This window comes from Herpailurus yagouaroundi, unplaced genomic scaffold (assembly GCF_014898765.1).
Source record: "Herpailurus yagouaroundi ecotype Mexico unplaced genomic scaffold, PumYag 218, whole genome shotgun sequence".
Classification (NCBI taxonomy): domain Eukaryota; kingdom Metazoa; phylum Chordata; class Mammalia; order Carnivora; family Felidae; genus Herpailurus; species Herpailurus yagouaroundi.
In genome coordinates, this window is record NW_024412449.1 from 1,345,521 (window position 1) to 1,369,437 (window position 23,917).

Here is a 23,917-nt window from a genome sequence, read left to right on the forward strand (position 1 = left end):
CTGATGACAATATGTTTCTTTTTGTCAATGGACAACAATTTTAAGAGTCATTGATCAAGAGATGAGATGTAATCCTGAAGAATGGAAAATCAGTTCCTGCCATGAAAGATGAGATTATATGTTGCAAGAAATCAAATTGAAGAACAGTTTACAGAGTTGTTGATTTTATTTCAGTACATGTTCAGGGTACCAGCTCATGTCATAATGTTGAGCATGTTTTCTCATGAATGTATGTTCAGTGCAAAAAAGGACAAAATAATTTGGATGTAGAAGCCATGCTACAATGTAATTGGAACATAAACTGTAACTGCAAGAAACTTTACTTAAAAATTCTGCAAGGATGCCTTGGTGGCTCAGTCGGTTAAGCGTCCAACTCCTGATTTTGGCTCAGGTCATGATCTCACAATTTGTGAGATTGAGCCTGCATTGAGCTCTGTGCTGACAGCATGTAGTTTGCTTGGGGTTCTCTCTCACCCTCTCTCTGCCCCTCCTTTGCTCGTTCTTTCTCTTATTCTCTCTCAAAATAAATAAATAAAACATTTAAAAAAAACTCTGCAAAACAGGAAATATTAAGAAAAAGTCAATATTCAGGGAAATATAATTTTAAAAAGAGGTATGTAATTTAGATACTTATAATTTATATTAGATAAACACAAATAATTTTTTAGTAGAAGTATGTTCCATACACTATTTTTCTTTTATTTCTGTGTACATATGCATAGATAACTAGAAATAGTTCAAATATAACAGGGTGTCCTGTGGCATTTTTTAAATTCTTTTTTCTGAAAAGACAATTTCACAAGAGATCTATCCTCTTAATAAAACTTTAAGTGTACAATTTATTATTATTAACTGATGTCTAGTGTTTTTATTTGCTGAATCTGACAATCCTAGTAATGCCAAGATCTGAACTCAGGTCTTCTGACTCCAAATCTACTGCTCTTTCCACTACGATCTTCCCTCTAGTTGATTTCATAAGCGACCCAACCACATGAATATGCTTGGAATGAAGTTTCATAGTGGCTTTTTTACACTTTATTGGTGCCCTAAACATCTGGAGAATTTCCATACAGGGAAAATACAGAATCTCATCTTCATGCTTCTCTTTGCACCCACTAGAGCGTTCTTCGGGACAGTTTGTTGAGTTTGACCATATGGAAGATTTTCTTCATTGTTGAAAGGCAATGTCAATAGCATTCTAGGTGTAGCCTTTAGAGAAGCTCTGCGATGCTTGAAATGTCCTTCATGAAGCTTAGAAAGGACACAGAAAGCTCCAAGTTAGAATTATATAACTTTAACAGGATTCATGAAAACAACGTTATTATTGCTAAATTTGTTTTTAATCAAGACCTCGTATGTAGTTGACAAAGTGCCTCATCTACATTATTCTATGTGATCCTTGTGATACTCTGTGGGGTAGCTTATGTTTATTTTTGTGTGGAAATTAAAGTTTTCATCCTGGGTTTTGCAACTAATAAGTGCTAGAGCTATGATCTTTGCTCTCATCTTCCATAGTCAGGTCCTGAGTGTTTCCACTGCACAGTATTGCCAGGTGGATGTAAGAAGAATGTAGCTTCTGAGGCCACCTATTACTTTGTTAACTTGTGTAGGAGTCCACTCTCCAATCACATTCAACACATTTTGTTCCCAGCAATGCAAAGATATGATTAGTCTTAGTTTAAATTTTACTACAATTCCTTGTGCTATTAACAGATTCAGAGTGGATTTTATGAACATCATAGCTGCCTACTGCCTCTAAATTCTTTGCACTTCACAGGACCGGGCTGGCAGATCTTGGAGGCAGAGAGTCAATATTCTCCATGTTTATTAATGGGGACTCCTGGAGTAAGGTGGACCCATCTGAGGGGAAAGGCAAGGAACACTTTCCCTTCAGAGTTAGTTTCATGTCCCAAAGAAGACATGCATTTTTTGAATGTCAATTACATGCAAAACACTTTTACATATAATAGCTCATATCTGAAAGCCCATAACTCAGAGGAGGGAAGAAAGTATTCTACTTTGAGATGTGGAAATTGGGATCTGAAAAGTTAAGATGCTCTAACTTAAAAAAAAAAAAAAAAAGGCCTAAATGTGAGACCTGAAACCATAAAACCAAAAGAAAACATAGGCAGTAATCTCTTGACCATCAACCTTAGCAACATATTTTTGTATATGTCTCTTGAGGGAAGGGAAGCAAAAGTAGAAATGAATTATTGGGATTACATCAAAATAAAAACCTTCTGCACAACAATGGAAACCATCAACAAAATAAAAAGGCATTTTTGGGAGAAGATATTTGTAAATGATATACCTGATAAGGAATTAATATTCAAAATGTATAAAGAACTTATACAAGGGGCATATGAGTGACTTAACTGGTTAAGCATCCAACTTCAGCTCAGGTCATGATGTCACCATTTATGGGTTCAGGCCCCATGTCGGCCTCTGTGCTGACAGCTCAGAGCCTGGAGCCTTCTTCAGATTCTGTGTCTCCCTCTCTCTCTGCCCCTCCCCCACTCATACTGTCTCTCTCAAAAAGAAATAAAACATTTTTTAAAAATTAAAAAAAAAGTATACAACTCAACACCAAAAAAAACACAAATAACCCAATTAAAAATGGGCAGAGGATCTGAATAGACATTTTTCCAAAGAAGGCATTCAGGTGACCAAAAGACACATGAAAAGATGCTCAGCACCACTAATCATCAGGGAAATACAAATCACACATAGCCCCTAGCCCTCTTATTTCTTAAATAATGTCCTTCTATCAAGTGACTGTGGTTCCAGACCCTGATGGTTCAGATAAACAATGTGCCAAGTCTTGGCAGCAATGAGATATCACTTAACACCAGTCAGAATAACTAAAATCAAAAAGACAAGAAATAACAAGCGTTGGTGAAGATGTAGAAAAATGAAATCCTCATACACTGTTGGTGGGAATGTAAATTGGTGCAGCAACTGTGGAAAATAGCAGGGAAGTTCCTTAAAAAATTAAAAATAAAAATACCATACAACCCAGTAATTTCATTACTGGGTATTTAAAGAAAATGAAAACACTAATTCAAAAAGATATTTGCAACCCGATGTTTATTGCAGCATTATTTACAGTGGCCATGATATGGAAGCAACCTAATTGTTCATCGATAGATAAATGAATAAAGGAGATGTGGTACACACACACACACACACACACACCACCACCACCACCACCACCATGTGCATACACACAATAGAATATTATTTGGCTTAAGGAAAGAATGAGATCTGGCTGTTTGCGACAACATGGGTGGACCTAGTAGATATTATGCTAGGTGAAATAAGTCAGAGAAAGACAAATACCATATGATTTCACTTATATGTGGAACCTAAAAAACAGAACAAATTAATAAGCAGAAATGGACTCATAAATGCAGAGAACAAATAAACTGGCAAATGCCAGAGGGGGGGGAATGGGTGAAATAGGTGAAATGGGATTAAGAAATACATACTTCCAGTTCTAAAATAAGTTGTGGAGATGAAAAGTAAAGCATAGAGCATACAGTCAGTAACATTCTAATAACATTGTATGGTGACAGATGGTGACTATACTTAGTGTGATAAGTACTACATAATGTATAGAATTGGTCCAATCACTCTTTTGGGCACTCAAAACTAATATAACACTATATGTCAACTTATTTCAATAATAAAAATTTTTAAAAAGAACTCAGTATCTCAATATCCCATAGAGCAGCTTAAAGCAAAAGAGTAAGTCAACTTTTAAGATACTGTCTCATCCGTCTGGAATTAGAACTGTGGCTGATTTCCTAGCCCTGGAAGTTTCTTCTTCATGCCAAATCCCCAAAGTCTTACTAATTCCTATTGCTCAAACAGAAGGAAAAAGTATCTGTCTAAAATTAAACCTCCCATAATGCAAGAGAAAACACATGGCTCTTTTATTTTTCCCAAATGTGAGGAATACAGTATGTTGTCTGATCCCAGTTTCGGAGAACTTGAGAGTCCTAAGAAAGGCTGAGCTTTTCAAAGCAAAAAGCTGTGCTCAGCTTTTCTGTCAATGTGACATCAGCCTCTTGTGCCCACATAGCCCCTAGCCCTCTTATTTCTTAAATAATGTCCTTCTATCAAGTGACTGTGGTTCCAGACCCTGATGGTTCAGATAAACAATGTGCCAAGTCCTGGCAGCAATATCTCTTCTCTGTGGGAAGGTCAGATAGTCCTTTAAAAAATCTGAGAGACACAAAAATATTACTAATACATGCATGAATTTAGAAAGAACTGCAAGATAAAACTTCTTGTCATACACACAAATACCTTCTACAACTTGTACCTAAGCTCCTTCTATGGGATCATCGCTCATCTCCCCCTCTCCTCCCACTTGCATATATTCAGTCTTCATGGCCTCCATTCTTTTGCATATGCTGTTCTCTCTGTTCTTTCACCTTCTCTGGTGGAAAACTCCGTCATCCTTGAGAATATTTCAGCTTCTCAGTAAAATAGCTCCCATCAACTCTATGGAAATTTAGTTACTTCCTTATCTGCATTTTTATAAGCCTTTGTTCACATCTCTATTATAACCTATTATATTATATGGTAATTATGTGTTAAATTGGAGGGCAGAGATCATATCTCAATCATCTAGTGCTCAACATAGCTCCTAGCTGATAGTAGATCCTCAAGGCATTTTTTAAACAAGTGAACATTGTCTAAACGGTTTGCTTAATTTGTAAGAAAAACTAATTTAGCAATATGGTTGTCTTCAATGAGACAATTTATTCTTATTTAATTGCAATAGGAAGAACACAGTGAAAGTACTAACTGCATCACTCCTGGAAGGCTGTCAATGATGTCAAACTTCCCTGAAGAAGTGGAAAAATCTACACATTTAAAATGTTAAACATGGCATTATAATAACAGTGAAAATGTGTTTATAAAATCATTCGCATTTCCAATTCTCCTTCCCCTCAACAGTGTATAACAAAAAAACAATGATAAACAAACATCACATGGATACTTTGCATGAGAAGGGGTCTTCAAAAAACCAAAGTAATAGATTTTTATGGTCTGGTTTCATGGTTCAACCATCTGCTACATAGGAATCTCTATATTCTCCTTAAAAAATCCTCATGTAGCTTCTACTTGAACTCTTGCAGTGATGGGGGAACTCACTACTTAAGAAGGTACTTGATTCTTTATTTTAATAATTAAAATATCCAAGTTGAGCTCAAATCTGCCTTCTTGTAATCTTTAACCATTAAACTCCGTCTTTCCTTCCTTAAACCACAGAAAACATTTCTTCTTCTGTGTGATAGCCCCATAAAAAATTAAAAACATCTAATATAGTCACCCCCACGTCTTTTCCAGACTTTTCCAATTTCATTCAACTGCTTCTCATTTGTCATGTTTTCCAGCATTTTTAGCAACCCGGTTCAATCCTCTAGCCATGTTGCATTTTGTCTCTAGCACTTCCAAAATGGAGTCTGGACATACACTCCAGGTAAGATTTGCCCAGTAAAGAGGATTTCCCAGAGCAGGACTCATGCATATATCTCATTCTAGACTCTGTATAGGTACTGTCCAAACTTGGACTGGCTTGCACTGGAGGTAGAGTTGAACCTTGGCAATGGTTAGCAAGAAAGGGGATAATATGAAGCCTGGATAGGACCATAGCTAAGAAAAACAATTCAGTTTTGGGACTTTAGGTGGGAGTCAAGCTGCCTAAATGAGCCCTGGATATACCCAGGGCATTCAAGGGGTTTCGAACTGAGACCAGACTGTACCAATATTTGAAATCAGACAGGTGGCAGTACTATGCCTCTATCAGATTTTGGAGTAGGCCCTTAGTCACCAACGGGGGGAACCTAAGAATCAAGACCCAACCCCTGGGCAACGAGGCTGCAAAAGGCTAGGCAAATTAAAGACTGGAATTCAAAGAAGGGTTTCATTTCTAGGGCAAAACTGAGGTAGTAAGAATCAAAATGGCTCTGGAGTCATAAAGACCTTTGTTGAATTCCATCTTCTCCACTTTCCAAACCCAGTTTCCTCATGTGAAAGCTGGGCTAATATCAGCATTTACTTTAAGGGATTGCTGAGAAGACTAAATGGGATAATACATATAAAGCCTGGCATATAGTTAGTGCTTATCAAATGTTTTCTGTGCAAATTAAAATGCATAAATGAGGGCGCCTGGGTGGCGCAGTCGGTTAAGCGTCCGACTTCAGCCAGGTCACAATCTCGCGGTCCGGGAGTTCGAGCCCCGCGTCGGGCTCTGGGCTGATGGCTCAGAGCCTGGAGCCTGTTTCCGATTCTGTGTCTCCCTCTCTCTCTGCCCCTCCCCCGTTCATGCTCTGTCTCTCTCTGTCCCAAAAATAAATAAATGTTGAAAAAAAAATTTAAAAAAAAATGCATAAATGAAATTTAAGTGAAATGAATTTTAAGATAATTTCACACTTGAAGCTTTAAAATTAATTACAAAGTGCATTTTCTCAAAATATTTTTAACACTTCCTTTAAGAAAAGCAGTATGTCTATTTTTTTTTTTTTTGAAATAGGAATAATATGGATTGGTTGAAAATGGATTCCAAAGTAAGAATAATATAATGTGATTCTTTACAACCCTCACAATAATTATACCAATAGTGTTATAACACTATATATATTGTTATATATAACACTATATGTTATAACAAATACACTTATTTTCAGATTTTACTTTCAAATAATAGCTCTACCATAAACCTTTGAAATCAGTCTTACTTATAAATTCATTAATCCCGTCACAATTGCACTTCAATATTTGTTAGAAATCTTTCCATAAACCCTTTTCCCAGCCCCACACTGTTTTCCTTTTAATATCCAATTATTTAAAATTTAAGAGGAATGGGCACCGCCCAATGGGGGTGTGTGTGTGGCTTTGAACCTATCGTTACCATCCAGAGAATGGGGAGTGACATTATCTGTGACAACAAAAAAGCTTCTTTTGGTGAGTGGAAGACCTATATATAAAAGTCACACTTGAGGGTCTCTACAGTCTAATTCATCAGCTTTCACCAGTTCACTCAACTTTGAGAAAGTATCAGCTGTCAAGACACCTGAAAGATCTTGTCACAACCTTGTGTGGTGAGTAATATTTATATTTTCTTTTAAATTTCATTTGAGGTTTTTTGTCATTATGAAGTAATTATGTGATGTGTGTTATTTTCTGCAAATATGCTGCTTGTTCAAGGTAAATTATTAAGGGAGAGTTTGAATTATGGTTAATATAAAAGAAATTTATGCTGCTAAAATGCTCTTGAATCATACATTTTTGTGATTAAAGTCTTTTGAGATGCTTTGTTTTTCTAAACTCATCTGAAATTACACAGAAAATAATTAAAATTTGGCATGATATGCTCTAATGGTTATCTTACTGAAATTTTGAAATAAAACAGCCTAGTGAGGAATGAGTAATTCTGATTTAAATAGCCGATACAAATTTGTGTTGTGTTAAAATTCATTTTAATGCAGAATATCCTTATCTAGATGGTTTGTTTTATGACTCGTGGAGAGCTCAATCTGTGTAACAGTTGGAGAAATTCAGTTTTACTCCTGGATATTTATTCCATTTACATAAAGCCTTTTCAAAATTGCTATTCTGAAAACTGTATGTGAATTTTAAGGGTGTTTTACAACTGTCTTTTTTAAGCTTTTTCATGACATTCTTGTAAGAAGCTCTTCTCTCTATTAAGAATAAGGAAGCTGGGGCACCTGGGTGGCTCAGTCCATTAAGCATCTGACTCTTGATTTTGGCTTAGGTCATGATCTCAGTTTGTGAGATTGAGCCCCGTGTTGGGCTCTGCACTGACAGTGCAGAGCTTAAGATTCTCTCTCTCCCTTCCTCTCTCTGTCCTTCCTGCTCTCTCTTTCTTTCTCTCAAAATAAACAAATAAACTTAAAATAATAATAATAATAAAAGAACAAGGAAGCCAAGGAGTCTTAAGTCACTAGGTAAATGTGACAAAGCTAGGACCAAATCCCAATGCTGTAGCTACAGTGCCTGTTTCTAACATAAACCAACACTGAAGAATATTCATTTGTTGCACCATCAGTAGTCTTATATTGCAGAGTAAAATTAAATGTGGATTATAATTTTTCTTTCGGTACTTCTAAATGATGCCGTTTCCCTTTAAAAATATGAGCGCATAGCCATTCTGTGTATGTTAAAATGGAGAACATTAAGCATTAAGAAAAAGCACTTCTGTAATAATAGGCTTTGCAATTATTGAAATGCAGATTAAGGTAAGACTGTTCTATTCTGAGATGAAAAGCTTTATGGGCAAAAGAGGAAAGTGCTAAAAATTATACTCAAACAAGATTGTTAATAAAATAAGTCAAATAAGATAGACAAGCATTCCATATGGAGCCAAGGCTCTAATTCCATAAACAATTAATTAATGATTAGATGATGGATTAGATAATTTTAAAATACTTTGGCACATTCTTTTTAATGATAGAAGTGTGCATTAATTCATTAAAAATCTCTAAATCAGAGCCTATTCGTTTGATATTTATGACTATTATTGTAGTGCCTGAAATGAAGTTGACTTATGAGAAAAGAAACTTGCTTAGTAAATAGTGTTAGCAAGTTACCTAATTAAGAGAATTAGCCATTTTCAAGCAAATTATAAGCACTTAATCATAAGCAACATAAAACGTGGGAGGAAATTCTAAAAAGTAAGCCTTTTCAGTTCTCATGTGGCTTAAATTCATATATTAAAAATTGTACAAAACTCTTAAAAGATACTTAAGAAAGGAGAACTAATCTGACTAATTTCAGAGTCAAATTTTGTGTGTATACAATATATACTAACGTATCTATAAAATAAAAGAGGCTGATTGTCAAAGTCTTTCATGAAAACCAATTCAATTACTTGGGATTGCTGTAACACTTTGTGCAGTTGTATGGCTGTAAAGGCAACTATTACAAATTTGATTGTACAGTTTGACACATTAAAAATATCTTTAAACGCTTCCATTTTCCTTTTCCTTTTAGTGAAGATGATGTCTGCGAAAGACATGGTTAAGGTCATGGTTGTCATGTTTGCAATTTGCTTTCTTGCAAAATCGGATGGGAAACCTGTCAAGTAAGTATCGTAAGCTGTTCTGCATGGTGAGAGCATGGGAGCTGGATTTTTAACGTTGGCTTTATGATTGGGAAGGGGGGAGCTAATGGAGTGGTCCTTCCCATTGCTGTTCCCTCCAGGAAGAGATCTGTGAGTGAAATACAGTTTATGCATAACCTGGGCAAGCATCTGAGCTCCGTGGAGAGGGTAGAATGGCTGCGGAGGAAACTACAGGATGTACACAACTTTGTCGCCCTCGGAGCTCCAATAGCTCACAGAGATGGTGGTTCCCAGAGGCCCCGAAAAAAGGAAGACAATGTCCCGGCTGAGAACCATCAAAAAAGTCTTGGAGAAGCAGACAAAGCTGATGTGGATGTGCTAATCAAAGCTAAATCCCAGTGAAGACAGAGCAGAGCACTGCTATACACAGGATAGGGCAACAAAATTACATGCTGCTAACATTTTCAAGCTTTGGAGATCACCAAATGCCAATATTTACATCTAATCCATGGCTAGCCACAATAGCTGAAATTCTAATTGATTGTTTTGATTCTACTTTTATTCATGTAAGGCCTCTTTTAATTATTCCATTTCTGTTGTTTATTCTTTTTAAAGTATGTTATTGCATAATTTATAAAAGAATAAAATTGCACTTTGTAACTTCTCTCCCATCATACACTGCAAAATAAAAATTTAATGATCATAATTTTAAATAAATGAAGTTAAATAGTTCTCATTTGTTATAAGAACGTTTTCAGGGCACCTGAAAGCTCAGTCGGTTAAGCGTCCGACCATGGCTCAGGTCATGATCTCACAGTTCGTGGGTTCAAGCTCCGCGTTGGGCTCTGTGCTGACAGCTTGGAGCCTGGAGCCTGCTTTGGATTTGTGTGTCTCTCTCTGTCTCTCCTCTGCTCACGCTGTCTCTTTCTCTCAAAATAAATAAATAAACATTAAAAAATTTTTAAGAACACTTTCTGGGGTTATGACTAATACCAAAGTGTTTAAATTGGTCATGAGTAGGAAGAATAATGCAAAATGTTTTTTTAATTATGTGTCTTACAGTCCCATATTTTGGACATCATCTTTTTAATATTACCAAAATCCTAGGTCCTGGAATCCTTACTAGCTAGATACTATTGCTCTCTTCATTTCAGGAAATTAAATGCCTTGCAAGGAAAGGCAAAAAAGTGGTCTGAAACTTGAGAAAACATTTGTCTATACACAAACCCACTGATCGTATTTCTAGACTGGACCCCAAATTGTAAAGAACAGAACTTTTGGGGGTACCTGACTGGCTCAATCACTTAAGTGTCCGACTTTGGCTCAGGTCATGATCTCATGGTTTGTTGGTTCAAGCCCCACATCAGGCTCTGTGCTGACAGCCCAGAGCCTAGAGCCTGTTTCGATTCTGTGTCTCCCTCTCTCTCTGCCCCTACCCCACTCGTGCTCTGTCTCTCTGTGTCTCTTAAAAATAAATAATAGGGGCGCCTGGGTGGCGCAGTCGGTTAAGCATCCGACTTCAGCCAGGTCACGATCTCGCGGTCCGTGAGTTCGAGCCCCGCGTCGGGCTCTGGGCTGATGGCTCAGAGCCTGGAGCCTGTTTCCGATTCTGTGTCTCCCTCTCTCTCTGCCCCTCGCCCGTTCATGCTCTGTCTCTCTCTGTCCCAAAAATAAATAAACGTTGGAAAAAAAAATTAAAAAAAAATAATAATAATAAACATTAAAAAAATTTAAAAATAACGAATAGAATGTTTGTATTTATTAGGACATGATTTCATTCATTTGTCATTTAACAAATATCTAAATTTAGTATCCTTTATTTGTCATGTAATAGATTAGACACTGGGCATAAACTGGTAAACAAAATGGACACAATTTCTATCTTAATGAGGCCTACAATTTAGTATGCAAGACAGATATTAATTCACTATTAATTTTGATAAACACTCTGAAAGAAAAATACAAGACACTCCAGAAGTGTAAAATACAGACCCTGGTTCTACTTAGATCAATGCTGTGCAATAGAACTTTCTGTGATGATGGAAATGTTCTATATTCTGTCTTGTCCAATACAGTGTCTACATGTGCACTTAAAATGTGCCTGTGGGGGTGCCTGGCTGGCTCAGTCATTAGAACACACTACTCTTGATCTTGGGGTTGTGAGTTCAAGCCCGATGCTAGGTGTAGATGTTACTAATAAAAATAAATAAATAATTTTAAAAAATAAAATATGCTTTATATCCCTGAGGACTAAGATCCCATACTGGCCTCAAACAGTTTGTGTTCTAAAGAAAACAGAGATGTAAGCAAGTAATTACAGTGTTATAGGTGAAATGCAAAACACAATGATACACAGAGAAGAGAACAGATCTTCTTGATGTAGGGAACAATGGAGATGGGACTGAAATGGCAAGTAAATTTTGCAAAATGTACAAGAATATTAACAAATGTCTGGCATCCTGGTGGAATCAATCAGGCTTTGGTTGAAATGCAGAGAAGAGAAGCTACTTCCGTTAGTTTATAGAAAGAGATTCATTACAAAATCATTGAGAATGCTGATGAAAACAGACTCTATGTTAAACTTGGAGGAAAAACTCACAAAGTCACCAAGAGAGTTGTTCTGTCTTCTCATTTCCGCAACTGACTGATATTATCATGAGACTGCCCTGATCAGGAGGCAGCTGCTTCCTATGGCTGTTCCAGAAACAAACTGTACCTGCCGTGACCAACCGCAGCAAAAAAAGATGGCAAGCCCTTTGCTTCTTGACATCTATTGGGCCTTGTTGCTAGAATCTGGTAACACTAACACAATAAAATCAACCCCTTCCACAACAGGGCTTGCCAGCAGAAAGGGAAAAGTGGCAGAATCACCTTACTTATGCCTGCCCCTTCTCCCAGGAGTGCATATGCTTGGCTGAACCTAAACCTCTTCTAGAACCTTAGCAGCAGAGGTGTCTGGAGAATGCAGTTTTTCACTTTCCAGTTTACTATCTAATACAAGAATAAGCAGTAGAAGGTGGTGTGGATGGTGCCTCCAGCTCCTTGGTAGCGTCCAGCCTCAACGAGTATTCTTAAATATGTCTCCTGATGGAACTGTGTGAGAATTTCCCTGGATGTTTACTCAGGGGTAGAATCCTGATACATAAACAAACTTTGCAAGACTCTGAATCACATGTATGGTTTCTATTCCCACCAGGAGAACTAGGAATTTCTGTCTATTTCCACCTACAATTGGAAGTATGCACATTTATGAAAAGTTGTGTCACATTGATGGTAAGTGGCAGCCCATTGTTTTAATTCACCTATCTCTGAATACTAGTGAGATTGAACTTCTCTCTACGAACTGGCCACTTGGTCTTCTGAGTCCATGAGCTGTTTTTTTTTTTTTCCTTAATATCCTTTGCCAATTTTTAATTGATTTTCTGGCCCTGTTAATTTTGAGTTCTTTGCATATTCTAATATGAATTCCTTATTGGTTTTATTTTTGTTTTTTATTTTTTATATGGGGGAAGGGCAGAGGGAGAGGGAGAGAGAATCCCAAAGCGGGCTTCCACACTGAGCATGGAACCCGAAGTGGGGCTCAATCTCATGACTGTGAGATCATGACCTGAGCCTAAATCAAGAGTCAGATGCTTAACCTACTGAACCACCCAGGTGCTTCTGTGTTTGGAGAGTCTTACTGAAGAAGTCTTTCCCCAACCCTAGGTCACAAATTATCTCTTATAACTACTTTAGTGTTTTACCTTTCACTTTAAGTATTTATTGTTTTGGAGGGTAATTTTGTGTAGGACAAAATATTATATTGGAACTTTATTATTTTTATATGGACAGTTAGTGTTCTAAATACCATCTATCAGTGTGCCTGCGTGGCTCAGTCAGTTGAACATCCAACTCTTGATTTCGACTCATGTCATGATCCCAGGGTCGTGGGATTCTTTCCCTCTGCCCCTCTTCCCCACTCATGCTCTCTCTCTCTCTCTCTCTCTCTGTAAAAACAAACAAGCAAACAAACAAAACAAACAACAAACACCATCTATTAAACAATTATTTTCCCATAGCTTTGTAGATAATTTTAAAAATCACATTTTAAGTTCTCATGTAAGCATAGGTTTACTTATTTACTTATTTATTTATTATTTCTGAGTAGTGAAAAACTGTTTTATTGAGTTCTTTGAATCAACTTTCAGTCCCTGAAAGGTCAGTATCAGATGGGGTCCCACAAGTCCCTCTCCTCTGACTTCCTCTCACTGCTTAACTTAATCCTTGGATAATGTGTGTCTCTAAATGTCTTTACCCCTATCATTCTCCTCCCCATGTGGCCCATACACCAAAAACCTTCCTTCCCAAGTCTTCAGGGATTGGGCCTATAAGTATCCAACCTAGTCTGTGCAGAACTCGATAGAAACAAGTTCTTGGGGGGCGCCTGGGTGGCACAGTCGGTTAAGTGTCCGACTTCAGCCAGGTCACGATCTCGCGGTCCGGGAGTTCAAGCCCCGCGTCGGGCCCTGGGCTGATGGCTCAGAGCCTGGAGCCTGTTTCCGATTCTGTGTCTCCCTCTCTCTCTGCCCCTCCCCCGTTCATGCTCTGTCTCTCTCTGTCCCAAAAATAAATAAACGTTGAAAAAAAATTAAAAAAAAAAAAAAAGAAACAAGTTCTTGGTTCCATTTGGAAGCAGCAGTTCATGGAAGTGGACCCAGGACATGTTGGAGAAGAAACAACCTGCCCCTAAACAGTGGGTCTGTTTGGTCTAGTTCAACTTCATCCCAAGCAAAGCCCAGCATTTAGAATAGTCAGGTTTTAAAATCAGTGATTTACTTTTGCAGTTCTTATCCTAAAGCTTCCTTTTCAGCAAAACAAACATATAAACTCCTGGTACTATTAGAAAAGCTCAGGAGCGTATGATCTAACAGTTTCTGTCTGTTCTTCTTTTTGGACAGAGATCACATCTCCTTGAGAGGACGATGGCCAAATTGCAACGTCTGTAGCTCCTTGGCACAGATCTTCATGGGTTCTATGTTCTCACCCTCTCTTAGGATCCCAGGACAGAAAAGTGGATAAAGAGGTTCTGAGGTAGATATATTTATGGAGGTGCATGCATGGAAACCATGGATGGCATTGAAAAATGAAATGGCTTTCAGGTTACAAGCAGGAAAATTTCCACCTCTGCAAGTTTGGGTTCATGTGGATCCAAAGAATTAATTGAGGTATCCGATCCATAGGATTAAAGTCCTTTTTCCCCCTTTTTACAGCTTTATTGAGGTATAACTTACATAAAATTCACCTTCTGAAAGCAGTGTTATTTAGTATTTATAGAATCGTGCAACTATCATCCATATACCGTTTTAGAAGATTACCATCACTCCAGTAAATTTCCTTGAGCCCACTTGCAGTCAATCCTTGCTCCCACTCGAAACTCCCACAACCATGGATCAGCTTCGTGTCTTTCTAAGTTTGCCTTTTCTGGACATTTCATCTAAATGACTTACACAATTTGTAGTCTTTTGCATCTGACTTCTTTTCACTCGGCCTACAGGTTTCGAGATTTATCTACGTTGTAGTACATATCAGTAAGCCATTCCTTTTTATTGCCGAAGAGCGCTCCATTGTATGAATGTGCCACATTTATCTATTCACCAGTTGATTATTTTCAGTTTTTGGCTACTGAGGATAATGTTGCTATGAGCAGCACACGTAGGTTTTTGTGTGGATATATATTTTTTTGTTTCTTTTGGGTAGATTCCTGGTGATGAGGGAGCGTGAGGCAGGCTGAGGGCAAAACACAAGCTAGCACTCTCCCCCCAGGTGGGACATGTGTGATATTCCTTGGACACTCCCAGCTATCCCAAAACAAGAAAGGACAAAAAACAAATGGTTAAACTGATAGGAGTCTCCACCAGTTTAGCAGAAAAAGGCAATCCCATCAACAGCCTAAAGTCCAGGAACTCCCTACTGTCTCAATGTTAATGCTTTGCTAATGGGAAAACAATCTTAGCTTGACAATAGTCGGCCTCCAGTAAGTCTTTAGCATGTGAAAATCTTTTTGGAAACTCCCTCTTGACTTTATCTTCCCCGACTCCATAAAACGGTCACCCCTTACACAGCACAGCAATTCCTGCCCATGGATCCTGTTCCCATGCATTAATAAAGTCATCTTTTTGCACCAAAGATATCTTGAAGAACTCTTTCTTGGCCGTCAGCTCTGGACCCCACGAACCTCCCATCACCCCGAAACTTCATCACTAGGAGTTGCTGGATAGTATGGTAAATTTATATCTAACTTTAAAAAGCTACTGTTTTCCAAAATGATTGCGATTTATGCTCACACCAGCAATCTATGATGGTTCAAGTTTATCCCTATCTTCACACACTGTCATTGTCTGATTTTTCATTATAGCCATTCGAGTGAGTGTGCAGTTGTAATTTATCTCATTGTAGCTTTAATTTACATTTACTAAATGACTAATGGCACTGAGCATCTTTTCCTGTGTGTATTAACTATTTGTATATCATCATAGACAGGTCTGTGTAAGTCCTTTGCTGTTTTTTCATTGGATTGTCTTATTAAGTTATAAGAGTTCTTTATGTACTATGGATACACCTCCTTATTATGATTTCAAACATTTCCTTTCAGTCTGTGGTTTGTCTTTTCACTCTTTTAATGGTGTCTTTTGAAGCTCAAGAATTCTCAATTTTATTGATTAAACTTGTCACTTTAAATGTAATAATTAAATTTGTCAATTTTTTTAAAATGACTTGTCTTTTGCTATCATGTCTAGGACTTCTTTGTCTAACCCAACACCATGCAGATTTTCTCCTTTGATTTCTTTTATCAAATTTATAGTTTTTTAAAAAGTTTATTTATTTATTTTGAGAGAGTGAGAGAGAAATCATGTGAGCATGGGGGGGGGGGGGTCAGAGAAAGAGGGAGGGAGAGAGAATCCCAACCAGGCTCCACACCACCAGTGCAGAGCCCTATGTAGGGCTTGAACTCATGAACCATGAGCTCATGACTGAGATGAAATCAAGAGTCAGATGCTCTGCTGACTGAGTCACCCAGGTGCCCCTATCAAATTTAGTTTTAGTTTTTATATTTAGGCCTATGATCCATTTAAGATTAATATTTTTGTGTATGATGTGAGGTAAGGACCTAAGGGTCTTTTGTTTGCTTGTTTGTTTTTTTGAAAAGACTATCCTTTCCTCATTGAATTATCTTGGTACATTTGCTAGAAATCAACTGACCATAAATGTAAAGGCTTATTTCTGGATTCACAACTTATTCCATTAAGCAATAGGCTTAGCTCTGTGCCAACACCACACCATCTTGATTCCTGTAGTATTGTAATAAGTTTTGAAATCTTGACATGTAAGTTCTCCAACTTTGTTCTCTCTCTCTCTCTTTTTTATGTTTATTCATTTTTGAGAGAGAGAGAGACAGAGCATGAGCAGGGGAGGGGCAGAAGGAGAGGGAGACACAGAACTCTAAGTAGGCTCCAGGCTCCTCTCGGTCAGCACAGAGTCTGATGTGGGGCTCGAACTCATGAACTGTTGTGAAATTATGACCTGAGCCGAAGTTGGACACTTAATCGACTGCGCAACCCAGGCGCTCCTGTTCTCTTTTTTTTAAAAAATACGTGTTCTAGGGCTTTTGCATTTCTATGTAAATTTTTAGATCACTATGTCAATCTCTACAAAACAAAGCCTAATAGGAATTGTCAAAAGCTGTGAAAGGTCTGAGATTTTACCCTTATTGCAAGCTAACAAGTTACAGAAAGTTTGCAGACCTCTACTTTAACCCAACATTCCAGGCCATTATTATGTCTCCATTCCATTTTACTTTTCTCACATTGCATCCTATTCATTTTTTAAATGGGTCATTATTGCCCCTAAAGGATACATAGCTTAGCCATTAATATGCCTTTGTTGATCTCTCCATAAGAATGTCCTTTCCTGGGACACCTGGCTGGCTCAGTTGGTAGAACATGTGATCCGATCACTGGGTTATGAGTTCAAGCCCCATGTTGGGCATAGTTTTTACGTAAAACAAAAACAAAAACAAACAAACAAACAAACAAAAACAGCTGTTTTTTCCTATTATCTTTTCATGCATGGATCCTATCTATTCTTCAAGGTTCCCAAATCAAACATCCATCTTCCCCCTTTCCTGCACTTTCTTCATCTCTTCAATTAGAAGTAATCTTTCCTATCTCTGATTTCTCACAGCACATTATCTCCTTACCACCCAGCTTGCTTTCCTTATATTTGTTACTTACACATCTCATTTAAGTCAGTAGAAATGTTTTGGGAGGTTTTTGTTTTTGTTTTTGTTTTTGTTTTTACTTAATACCTGGGATTCATTGTCTCGCTGCATTGATGAAGAGGTGGACACAAAATAAAATGAGCAGCAGGCAAAAGTTTATTACAGCATAAGATCAGAAAGAAAGAATTGTATGAATGCTCTCTTCATTCAAAAGTGAATGCCATGGGGGCGCCTGGGTGGCGCAGTCGGTTAAGCGTCCGACTTCAGCCAGGTCACGATCTCGCGGTCCGTGAGTTCGAGCCCCGCGTCGGGCTCTGGGCTGATGGCTCGGAGCCTGGAGCCTGTTTCCGATTCTGTGTCTCCCTCTCTCTCTGCCCCTCGCCCGTTCATGCTCTGTCTCTCTCTGTCCCCAAAATAAATAAACGTTGAAAAAAAAAATAAAAAAAAAAGTGAATGCCATGTATGGAAACCAATTTGACAATAAATTTCATATATATATATAAAAAAAAAAGTGAATGCCAGAAACTGTAGGCAAACTTATAAAACTCTGTTCTATAAGGTTTTGATCAGCCCCTCTCCTTCCCCCTTGTCCCTTCTCAGGTTTTACCCTTATTGGCTAGATAACTCTAAATGCCTAGTCATTCCTTTTTGATTGGCTCGTTTCCATTGTATGGGGGTGTTCTACCGCCAAACTGTTCCTTCGGGGTCATATGTTTTATGGTCTACTACTTATTTTTAGTTAGGTCTTTTGTCAAATTCCTGAGGGAAACCTGAGGGGGTGGGTAGGTGGTGTTTGTTACATTCTTAAGAGGAACCTTGTGCCCTCAGGCATTTGCTAGTGGTCAGATGCTCCCCAGCATTGTTTTAAAATATGTGTTTTCCCCACCCAGGACCTTCAAGCCTTAGCCTCTCCCTTTCTGCTTACTGAATCTTATCTTTTCCCATCCTAGAACCTGTATATTCATAAGGCCTGTACTTCCCCTAGTATTCTTATACAGGGTCTTAATCTATAAATATGTTTGCTGAATAGAGTTCTTTTGGTGTTAGTGTAATTTTCCTGTTCCTGCTGTTAGGTGACAGTGCTCAAACCTTCTAGTAACAAGAAATCCCAGGCTTTAAAGTTAAACAGGATTCTGGTTCTGTGGCTTATTAATTTGCTGAGCAAGTATTTAACTAGAAGTCTTTTTTTTTTTTTTTTTTTAAGTTTACTTATTGGAGACTGTGCGAATGAAGGAGGGGCAGAGTGACCCTGGGAGAGAAAGACTCCCAAGCAGGCTCCATGCTGATGTGGGGGGGGGCGAGCCGCGGGCGCGGGGGGGGGCTCGAACTCACTAACCACGAATCATGATGTGAGCTGAAATCAAGAGTTAGATGCTTAACCGACTGAGCCCTCCAGGTGCTAACTATCTTATCCTCTGCTGTGAAACAATCTTGTCTTACCATATTACAAGGTGCAACAATACAACCAAAGGAATTTATTCATTGCTTCTGTATAAAACTCTTTATTTGTATTGATCTTTTTGGTGCGTATTGTGATTAATATTGTAGAAGATTGACATTAGGGGTTAGTCAGCTAGCATTTACAAATGATGGTGTAAGCGGGGCGCCTGGGTGGCGCAGTCGGTTAAGCGTCCGACTTCAACCAGGTCACGATCTCGCAGTCCGTGAGTTCGAGCCCCGCGTCGGGCTCTGGGCTGATGGCCCAGAGCCCGGAGCCTGTTTCCGATTCTGTGTCTCCCTCTCTCTCTGCCCCTCCCCAGTTCATGCTCTGTCTCTCTCTGTCCCCAAAATAAATAAACGTTGAAAAAAAAAATTAAAAAAAAAAACAAAGAGCGTCAGAGGCAGGGTCAAGGAGATCCACTGGTTGCAACTTAGAGGCAGAAAGTCTAAAGTAAACACCTCATTAGGCAACTGTTTCTAACTCATCTGGAACCTGTTTCTTTGTTCTGTTCCCAGGTGATGATAAAACGATGTGATCGGTTATAAAAACTCTGTACCCCGGCTGTTTGGGGCCGCACTCTTGTCAAGAGTGTTGGTTCCGATCGGTCGGCCTTGCCTCTCATTGTAATAAACTTTGTTGTGACTGTCACTGGTGCCCATAGCATTCTGTTTCAGGAGTCGTGTGGATGCAACAATGCTACCAATGCTCCCCAAATTAATATTTGATAGGTTAATTTTTTTAAGCAAATGATGGTGATAGTTTTATTAGATTTTCAGACTTCCTTGCTTCTCCCTCCCTCCTTCCTTCCTTCCTTCCTTCCTTCCTTCCTTCCTTCCTTCCTTCCTTCCTTCCTTCCTTCTTTCCTTCCTTCCTTCCTTGGAATAACAGAATAAGATGGACTATAGGTCCCTCAAAGTAAGGTAAAATGTTTTGGCCTGATTCCAGAATGGAACAAAGTTTCCAAATTTCATCTAAAATCTTTGCTGACATAATTCCTCCTGTAGAATTTCTGGAACTTGGACTAGAACTTGTGAATTATGCTGAGGAGGACACCTGATTGGCCCATAGCAGGGTTAGAACTACTTTTTGTTTGTTTTGCTATTAAGTATTGGGCTTATTTGTAGGGAGGATAGAGTGAGCCAAATGACACTATTGTATATATAAATATATATATATTAAAAATGAAGATGTTTTTTGAAGGAAGATTGGTGGAAACTCTATAGAATATCAGAGACTTTCTGTAGGAAATTATAGCTTCTATTTTGATACAGGGAAATGATTCCTGTTTGACAGACCTCTCTAAACCTAACTTGGACTACAGAATCACCTCCCTTGATCTTAGCTTACAGCAGAACATTTTGATAATAAATCAAGATTGGTGAGGTTTTTGTTGCGTTGTTGCCTGAGGATGTTTCTGAAGTTTCTCCATGAGATTCCCTGTATTGCAACATTTGTTAAATCGCTCTACTTAGCAGTCCTCAAAGAGTACTGGGATTTTCCAATTTAACAGAATGTTGGCAGTAACAATTGGGCACACTAGGACAATAACCTGTTTCCCTTTAGGTCTCTGATGTGTGAGTGTACCTAGATGAGGAAGAGGATATTCACTTTCCGGTACCGTGCAGCACAATTCATCTCCTTAGCATAAAACCTTGGTTTGGACAACACTTTGGTTATCACGCATGGGGGCCTGGGAGTTTTTTTTTCTCTTCCGAACTAAACAATGATTACAAGTTTTTCAACAAAGTTCTTTCCGCAAGATCCGTTTTCATTCCAAATTACACAAACCAGGTCCTCTTCCTCTTTGCTTTCTCTGCTTGCAACGCCCCTCCCACTCTTCTCAAAACCGGGGAAGAACTCTACTCATCCTTCAAGATTCAGCTCAAATGTCTCTCCCTGGTGGAGGCTTCCTCAACATGCCAGGCAGAGCCGGTTACTCCCTGTCTGCTGCTCCCGTAGCTCATTGCGGGCAACCCGGCTTTTATCACAGCACAGTGGGTTTCCATTTATCGGGCGGGTCTTGCCCCCGCGGTCTGAGCTTCCAGCGCCGAGACCGCGTCTTTTAGTCACTCCTCCCCCCAACCCCGTGAGGATCGTCCAGCGTTTGGCACATGGTAGGCTCAGAGAAGTTGGATGACTGAAACTCTTATTAACTGGCGACCTTCTGGCCACAGGAGCAACATGCGACCCAGGTTCCTCCCGACGTGTGATAGGCGGCTCAAGTGAAGGAGGAGTTTCAGCTGGCACCCGGTTCCCGCCAAGCCAGCTTTTAAAAACAAACAGCTGCAGATACCGAGGCATAGAGGGTGGGCCTCACGACGACCGCCTTTCGTGAGCCCAGGTGGGTGAATAGCCGCCAGGTGAGCTCGCTAAGGCCATTTCGGAGTTTGCTCAATTAAGGGAAACGTCTTCCCAGAGCACTCGGGGTCCCAGAGCTATTTCTCTAACTCTGGGCAGGAGACGCTGTCCGTTTTTTTCTAACGGTAACAGGAAGTCGAAGGAAAAACGTGGGATTCAGAGGTTTGGGCCTCTCAGACACGAGGATCGCCGAGGATCCGGGTTTGACGTCTTTCAGGGCCGGCGCCCAGCACTCTGCCACCCCAGCCCCTAGGCAGAACGCCCACCGCAAGCGGCCGCTCCCTCTTTCACCCTCACCCTCGGCGCCCCGCCCACTCCCGGGCGCTGAGCCTCGCGAGAACACCGCTAGCCTCGCCTCTTCGGACTCCAGGCTCTCGCGAGAAGAGGCTTAGGAGCCGGCCTGTAACCTGCCCCGGCGGCTCTGCTGGCCGCAGCCGCCTGAGTGGCCGCTGCCACAGACACCTCCAGAGGGACCCAGTTGAGGAAGAAGCGGAGGTGTCGCTGGTCCCCCGCCTTCGCCTAGGTCCTCCCTGGACACTCAAGAGGGACTGCAGGTTCGAGGGTGACTGGACTCACCTGGGGAACTCGGTGGGGGCGGCGCCGGAGGCTGGGCTGGGCTGGGCGAAAGAGGAAGGGGGCGGAGGGCGAATCTGGGCTAGAGCGCCGGGCTGCCGTGGCGGTGGTCTGGGTGTCTCAGACCCTGCTGGGAGACCGTGGGTGGGGTTCTGGGCTCCGGCAGCTGGCCCCTGATTCGGAGAGGCAAGGAAGGGATTTGGATTTTTGGCGGTGCTGTTTTTGGGTTGGGAGTCCTGAGGCCCTTCCCCAAGGGATGAAGGCGATACCCTCATCCCTCCTTCCCTGGGCAGAGTAACCCCGTGTCCCGCCCCTTTTTCTGTCACCACTGGGCTAACGCAGCGACATCCTTAGGAGGGCGCATCACAATAGAGGATAGAGTGGCAAGGCAGTCTCCCTTTGGGTGAAGAGGAGAGTCCAAAAATGTGCTGCGTGGTTTTCTGCTGTAACAGTATCACGTATGGTGAAGCTTTGTTTTCCCAAAACCTACACAGAAAAGCTGCCTGTTTTTTCTTTCTTCAGATGCAAGTCCCGTAACACCCTTTTTCCTCCTTAATGGGGTGCTGGGACACGAGACATAATTTGGTAATTTGTTAGTGTGGGGGTAGTGTGACCATCCCTGGAGCCCATGGATTTGGTACAGTAGTTGTCAGTACTTAGAGTCCATGTTAAAAAGTCGCTAGTCCACACTTGCTAAAGATAGAGCGTCACTTGCTCGGCTCTTTGTGCACTTAGCATATAAAGATTATTTAACTTTTTTTGGTCTTTTAGAGTCGTCATGCTTTTAATTTAAATGAATCTCAATGAAACAGCGCAGTATATTGGTTTTATTTGGACAGTTAGGCACCCCACCCCCACTCCCCACACACAAGGCTTTGATCAAGGCCTTTTAGAGAGGGAATTAGGGATAAATTTTGAATGAAATAGGCCATAGAGACTGGAATAAGAAGTCTAATGAGGAATGCAACCATAAGGGCCAAAAAAAGTTTCTGTGCTAGAGAGCCCATCCAGGACTTGAAAATGAGGACTGCAGTTGTCATTTGAATGTAAATTGAAAAGCGGTAGAAAATACTTGGGAAAGGACTTGATGGTTGTTAAGACTGTTTAAAAGAGTGTAAGGAGAATTACTTTTGAAGGTGTGAAGTGTTTTATAAATTTCCCTAACATTTCTCAGAGTTTATGATCTATCTGCTATTGTTATACATAAAGAGGAAGTAAGGGGGATTCTGAAGCATGGAGTGTGGTAATAAACCATGGAATTAACATAGTGTTCAATCAGGAAAGCTTTCAGTAACTCAACAATGTTTTTGAGTTCTTTCACCTTTTTTCTCCCAAAAAAGCTTTCAGATGGGCTTTTTACTTCTATGTCACCCTTCCACCAGTCAGAATATTTTCTTTCTTACACTTTTTTTAAAGCCTAATGAAAAAATATTTTAAAATATTTTTTTAAATGTTTGTTTATTTTTGAGAGGAGAGAGAGAGAGCTCGAGTGAGAGCAGGGAAGGGGCAGAGGGAGAGGGAGACACAGAATCTGAAGCAGTCTCCAGGCTCTGAGCTGTCAGCACAGAGCTGGATGTGGGGCTAAACTCACAAACTGTGAGATCGTGACCTGAGCCAAAAATTTTTTTTGTTATTAGCTATTAAATTGCAAACCAGCAAGATCTGCTTTGTGGTTTTTTTTACATTTAGGTGACTTGGTAAAGTGTGAGAGTGATCTGGAAAATATGCACCTTTCATAGGAGTACATTATGAATAGCAAAACTCCTACGCCTTCAGGTACCAGGCAGATGAAAGTAACTGCACTAGAGGGTTTATGCTTCATCTTAGAGGGAATCTAGTTCTCAGGTCCACTTGTTTAGTGCCATACATGAATATGGGCCCAGTTTTCAGCCTTCTTAATAGAACACAGTATCTTTTGATTTTTGCTTGAACCCCAACCTGTCAGTAGTTGTAGCCTGCTTTCCAGTTTGGGACCTCTGTTATAGGTCAGAATAAGTAAAATTTACAACTGAAAAATAAAAAAGATTTAAAGCAAGTATCCCCATTAGTTTGGAATTTCAAACCTACGAAGATTTGGGGAAAATGTCAGGTCTAATTGAAAACAGGTAAGTGTAATAGCCAAACTTAATAACTTAAGTACAGTAGGGCAAATGGAACTGGTACTTATTAACATTTTAACTATGGAAACAAC

The 23,917-nt window shown here is 39.8% G+C and overlaps 3 protein-coding genes across 7 annotated transcripts in view; 2 read left to right on the plus strand and 1 right to left on the minus strand.

The window, feature by feature from the left end:
• Positions 1–1,007: 1,007 nt before the first annotated feature.
• LOC121018288 (cbp/p300-interacting transactivator 4-like) lies at positions 1,008–22,001 on the minus strand. The gene is made up of 2 exons (XM_040457008.1): positions 21,730–22,001; positions 1,008–1,251 (listed from the first exon to the last, which is right to left on the minus strand). The coding sequence occupies exons 1-2, from the start codon at positions 21,999–22,001 to the stop codon at positions 1,212–1,214; spliced, it is 312 nt and encodes a 103-aa protein (XP_040312942.1). The 3' UTR covers positions 1,008–1,211.
• PTH (parathyroid hormone) lies at positions 6,541–9,810 on the plus strand. Its single transcript, XM_040456827.1, has 3 exons — positions 6,541–7,115; positions 9,028–9,118; positions 9,238–9,810. Exons 2-3 carry the CDS (start codon positions 9,033–9,035, stop codon positions 9,497–9,499), a joined length of 348 nt encoding a protein of 115 aa, XP_040312761.1. The 5' UTR covers positions 6,541–7,115; positions 9,028–9,032; the 3' UTR covers positions 9,500–9,810.
• Positions 20,500–23,917, plus strand: part of BTBD10 (BTB domain containing 10) — an 84,615-nt gene continuing 81,197 nt past the window's right edge. Inside the window, exon 1 of one of the 5 annotated variants that reach the window (XM_040456826.1) lies at positions 20,500–21,136. The gene's annotated coding sequence lies outside the window, so the exon portion shown is untranslated. Of the gene's footprint in view, positions 21,137–21,523; positions 21,742–23,917 lie in introns of those variants that run through there. The other 4 variants (XM_040456822.1, XM_040456821.1, XM_040456824.1 and 1 more) reach the window with 4 other exon arrangements.